At 31.4% G+C, this 6,210-nt stretch overlaps 1 protein-coding gene across 8 annotated transcripts in view; it reads right to left on the bottom strand.

The window, feature by feature from the left end:
- Positions 1 to 2,469: 2,469 nt before the first annotated feature.
- LOC121428230 (anoctamin-7-like) overlaps positions 2,470 to 6,210 on the bottom strand; it is an 86,017-nt gene continuing 82,276 nt past the window's right edge. For all 8 annotated transcript variants that reach the window (XR_005971751.1, XR_005971750.1, XR_005971752.1 and 5 more), the window contains one exon: positions 2,470 to 5,426. Coding sequence is in view for 1 of the 8 variants with exons in the window: in XM_041624847.1 (XP_041480781.1) it covers positions 5,406 to 5,426 (21 nt within the window). In the remaining 7 variants the exon portion in view is untranslated. The remainder of the gene's footprint in view (positions 5,427 to 6,210) is intronic.

Genomic DNA, 6,210 nt, shown 5'->3' with positions numbered 1-6,210 from the left:
CAAACAAGTGACCTCTCAACTCTTAAGTTGAGGCCTATCCTATGTGATTACAGGACATGAGAACATAATGGTCATTGCTCACAGATTATTTGCAATCAAATGTAAATTCTGCTATTTATCAATTTTACTAAATCAAAATAAAATGAATTAAGCATTGCTTTGTAAGAATTTGAAAACAGCAATCACTTCAAATTAATTTCAGGAGATTTAACTAATTTGTCTTTAATTTGATTTGGCTAAACATTGACTTGTGATTGGTGTTCATTGCAAATATTGTTCATAAGCAGAGTGCAACCTTCCTCCTGAATTGCACATGATATCATATATAAAGATGGCAGTTGACACAAGAATTTTCAGCATTTATAGGAATTAACAGTAACAATAGGGGAAAATACAAAATATAAATCATGGCTCCTAACCTTGACAAACTCTCTAAATCATTTAAAAACACATAATTATTTTTTGTTGAAAACTAAAATTTCTACTTGGTTTTACACGTTCAAGCATGTTTTATTAGTACAACGTATAGAAGAGCTCTTTTGACATCCATGTGCAGCAGAAGCAATTTGCTAAGATACATATTCAAGTGAATGAAATCAATGTTAAAAATGGGCATGATGAGAAGGACATATATACCTCTTAGATATAGTGGAATATATATGATTCCCCTTCTAAGAAATGAAAAATTTTGTACTCTGAAAATTTTAATCAAATTCTCATGGCAGGCAGGCAACACAATATCAAACTTCAACTTAGACACTTTTAGACACTTATTTTTATAGTTACTATTTATAATGCTGGTGAATAAAGATGGTGGATAAGAATAATATATTTTTTAAATCTTCATTATTCAACTAATTATGGCTTTGGTATAATCATGACCTTAATATCTCTTCAAAGTTGCAAAACAATATAACAACAAATTTAAATGTATTTCTTCAATGCTGATATATCCATATAAAGTATTAAAACAAAACATATATACAAAGTAAAACCAATATATAATCATCTTTATACATGTATGATGTTTATGTGGCAAAGTTTTGGTTCGATGACTGTGATCCATTCAGAATATTCTGTAAAATATATTTAAAGAAATGTGCTCACACTCTACAACTAAGCGAACCTGAAAAGTACAGCAGGGCTCACACTGAACTTTTTTGGGGGGTGCCAGCCGGGCAACCTATAGCATACTACTAGTATATTATAGATCGCCCTACTGGCGATAAAGAAAACAGGTATGAGCCTTGTATGCTTTACTGTAATTGACAATTCATTGTACTTATATAACGATAAAAAATTTAAAAAAAATATTGTTAATCATAATTGAAGTAGAACTAGATTGATTATTGCTTGATCAAAATGCATAAATTAAAGAAGTTGAATAAATAAAATGCTTTCTCTAACCTCTACTACCTTCTTTTTTTATTGCTTGCTACACAAATAATGAATTCGTATATACAGTTGAGGCCGAAAGTTTACATACACCCATGGAATTCAGTGAAATATATTCCAGCTCCTGGTGACAAAGCAATGTGATGAAGGGGCATGACATACTCATTAATTTGATATCAAATTTGTCATGATAGCACAAATATTTTATAAGATACAGTAAATTCTATGACGTTTGACAAATGTCAGCTTTTCTTTGAATTTCCTGGGTGTAATGTAAACTTCTGGCCTCAACTGTATGTTCTATAAAAGATAACAATCAAATAGAAGATTACAATATCTGTAAAGACCACATTTCCCATTAACTCAGCATTGAGTTTACTCATAGTTCAAAATTCAGTTGGAACACAAACCCGATTCTGAAATGCTATTGAGGTACATGTAAATAATATGAGACAGTGAAAGTTTCACATGATGCACACTATTATTTGGAAATAAATTAAGCTGTTGATTACTGATTCTGTAATTATCAAACGCTTTGTACAGGGATAATCTTGTTTCAGTTGCTAATAGGTTAAAAGGATAAATGGGGATTACCAATCCATGAATGTAATGTAATGAATGAAGTAATTTTACACCAATAATTATTTTACAGAATCATTGGCTTTCAAAAAAATCTGAATATTTTTTAAATAAATCTGAATAATTTTTTAAGAAATATGTATATGGTTTTATGACTCAGAACTAGAAGCAATTTTGCCAAGAGGGGAACAACAAATGTTGTTTCTCTTATCATTTAAAATCTATTGAAATATTGTTGTTGGAACTACTTCAGCAAATTGGGTGTTTTATTCCATAAGGGTTTTCACTTAAAAAATATTAATTCACCAAATATTAAGCGATCAAACCTAATGATAATGTTGTCAAATTCTACATGGAAGACACATTAAATGTGTTGCTTTTTTTAACATAGATTCTACCTTTCACCTTTTTAAACTATTTTTCTTTAAAAAATAATGCACGTTTTTTTTTCGCATTTTCGCATTTTTTTTCTCGCATTTTCGCATTTTTTTTCGCATTTTCTATGATGTCCCATATCAATTTCAAAGTTATCTTTGTGAAACAATAATGTTAACTGCCAGAATGCATATATATATATTTATTCATCACAAATTGTATATACTGCTATTATATTTGTATTTGTAAATATACTTATTATATGTTAAAGTAAGATAAGCGAGAAGCTGTAATGAATATTGTAGAGGATAAATTGTTGGATAATTCGTAATCCAAATTAATTTTAAGAAGCTTTGAGAAGATTAAGTACTGCTGTGTCATAGTATCAAATTTTATCAATTTTAGTGCTACAATGTCAAAGTTATGAAATTACAAATAAATAAATAGTTATTTATGTATGTCACAAACAATCTATACTATCTCTGTCATGCAATGCGCTTGTAGATATACATGTATGATGAAACTCAAGAATGTATGTAATAAAAATGTACAAAACATTATGTATCATGATCGATAATTTCATGTGCATTATAAAATGGAATGATTATATGTTTAAAGGGAATTCTAGCGTCTAATCACTTCTTTTTCAATTGTGAGACTAAAAGAATTAGAACTTTTGTTCAATATAGCACTTTGTGATTTGATACAGCAATGTTTGTTGACATTAAACAAATAGTAAAGTCTTTTCAAGCTCTTAAATTGTTTTGTTAATGGAATGTGAGACGAATTTTAACGTTTTGTTCAATATAGCACTTTGTGATTAAATACAGCAATGCTTGCTGACATTAAAAAAATAGTAAAGTTTTTTCAAGTTCTTAATCGTTTTTTTAATGGAATGCAAGACTACAAGAATAACTTTTGTTCAATATAGTACTTTGTGATTAAATACAGCAATATTAGCTGAAGTAAAGGAAGACTGTAAAAGACCTCTTTAGAAAGGATTCAGGAAGATGATGAATAATACCTACATGTAATAATGATATTTCTTTGAAAGAATACAATTCCAATACCATAGGAAGACTTGTCACCATAAAAGAGAAGTATAATCAGCCTACTTTTAAAGTTTGCTCAAGGTAAGATAATGAATATGAAAGACAGGTATCAGTAAAGTACAAGATAACAAATTCTGAAAAGCAAAGATGACATCAATGATAAGATGATAATAAATCTAATATAAAAAAAACTCCACCGAATGAAATGCTTAAGATGCTTAAGTCCTATCCAAATCATAGCTAGGTGATCTATTCCAGTGCTCAAGGCATTCAGGGAATAATTCCTTCATACCAATGTACACCTGGATAGAGAGCGGGAGATGTGGATTAATGCCTTGCCTCCCAATATTTACAGCCATGATTTGTGTTCATACTTAAAAGCACTGTACATAACAAATGAAAGTAGAAAATTAATATTAAAAAGGTGCACATTGTCAAGAAATTTGCGAAAACTTACAAGGAAATGAATAGTTTTTCCACGTATCAGCCTTTCTTAATAATATCTTGTTTTTTTACCTATATAATAGTTTACATAAAAATATCAGCCTTTCCATAATAATACCTTCATTATCACTTTTTTCAAACCCATTTAATAGTTTAAATAAAAGTATCAGCCTTTACATAATAATACCTTCATTGTTTTTTTAACCAATATAATATCAAGTGAATACAAATCCTGTACTATTATTCAGGATTATAAATTCAAAATATATTTTCAAGACATTCTATACCCATGTGAATGTACATGCAAAACAAAATACATGTAATCTGAGGCCTCCCATAGCAGGAGACATACAGACTTAAACCAATGCAATAGCTATTGATCTGCTGAAATAAAATGGTCTATTTTCTAAGAATGAACTACAGTACTCTTTTTATCTAAATAACCATACCCTCTTTGTCATAAAAAGTTGATGTACAAGTTTAATACTTGCATATAATCTAAAGCAAAATGATAAAGTACAAAACATATACATAATGACACATTGCATGTCCCGATTCATATCAATATATTTCTAACCATCTGCTCTGCCACCATAAATAAACATGATTTTATATATATATATCTTTCTGATTTCCATTACAATAAATTCCAAATTAGAAAACACATTATTCACTTTGGTTTTAAACTAGTAATCCGATGCTACCTACATCCATATTGAAACCATAAATTGTTTGTATTGTATTCTGAAATAAATTGTTTGTATAATTTGTTTGTATTCTGAACTCAGGTTTACATCAAATCCTGGTTTAAAGTTGTGGTTTAACTATGGAGAGCCAATTGGAGCACAAATCCAATTCATTAACTCATTTGACACTCAAATCATTCATAGTTATCTGGGAATGACAACTGAATTATTTTTCGTTATTATGAAAACAAAAGGAAACAAAACAGTAAACATAAGAAAGATACAATATTTATAAACAGAATTTTTAGATTTTGGCTCTCCATAATTTTAGCACAGACTTAGCACAGACAGTGGTCTAAGTTAAGCCTGACTTTAGAATACGGCCTATTGGTCCAAGCATAAGGGTAATAAATGCCTGTGTGCCTGTTTTCAATAGTGCACACATGGACAAGAATTTACCAAATGCCACAAACTTCCATCAAAGAAAGTACACAGTTCAATGCACTTCTAACAAAGATGATGCAATATATACTTTAAATAGTAATAAAGCATATTTTTATTCTACTACTTAAAGCTACAAACTCTGAAAGAACACAACTGTGCAGGTGATGGTCTTAAATAAATTGGCAAATTTATATTAATGGGCTAGAGAAAAATTTTCATCAAATGAGCTACTTTGAAATAATTGTTCTAGAAAGGTTCTTTAGTTCATGAAATATAATTCAAATTAATGCCCTTTCGTCATTTCCAAAGCAGCCTACAGTCAACCTCATCTTTGGGGCATCATTCATAACCTTCATCGACATAAAAAAGTAACAAAGATACAAAAAGCGTTGAGGACCACGGATGTTCGATGATTGATGATAACGCCATATCAGTCTTCATCCTTCTCAACCTAAATATTAAAAAAATAGAGAGCAAACAATTAGACACAAAGGGAAAAGATGGGATATACACACCATGAAGAGAGAGAGAAAAGAGAGGGAGAGAATGATAAAAGAGAAGTATGGAAGCTTAAAAGTGCCACCCAGATGTTTGTATCATCATTTCGTAATGTCTACATCTCTCAGGGAAAAGGATAAGATGACATCGAGATCTTGGATTTCGTCTTTGTCTACATCTCTTATTATTATCATTTGTTTGGTCACCTGTGCCTGGGAGGCGAAAAGCGAACTGAATCACTAGGTGGTTTCAAACCGCCTCGATCACAAGAATCCCTGTTAAATTACGAGAACTTTTTAAGGCTAGAAAATACCCGTTAATTATTCCTGCATTCACACCGCCCCGAAACACATCCTTCGGGATAAGTTCCCGAAGTTACGAGCATGCGCAGCATGGTCTGATAAGAAGGCAAGGCGCGAGATTCAAAATCACTAGCCCAGCAGCCACCCACGCCGCCGCGCCCAACGACACGCTGGGCTAAAAGTTCCCGTAATTTGCTTTCACATCGCCAAAATACCTGCGACCTTGGAAAAATCCCACGAAAGTTCTCGTAATTTCGCCAAGTACCTACTATTTAGCGGGTATTTTCTTTCGGGGAAATTACGCGTAGTTTGCTTTCACATTACCAAAATACCTGGTATTTTCTGATCGGGGTAGATTTCCCGATCAGAGAATACCTGGAACTGGCGAACTTCGAGGCGGTCTGAAACCACCTAATATGACCCGCAGGTCTCTCC

Source organism: Lytechinus variegatus, chromosome 14, assembly GCF_018143015.1.
Source record: "Lytechinus variegatus isolate NC3 chromosome 14, Lvar_3.0, whole genome shotgun sequence".
Lineage (NCBI taxonomy): Eukaryota > Metazoa > Echinodermata > Echinoidea > Temnopleuroida > Toxopneustidae > Lytechinus > Lytechinus variegatus.
This window is presented reverse-complemented; position numbering and strand designations above follow the sequence as displayed.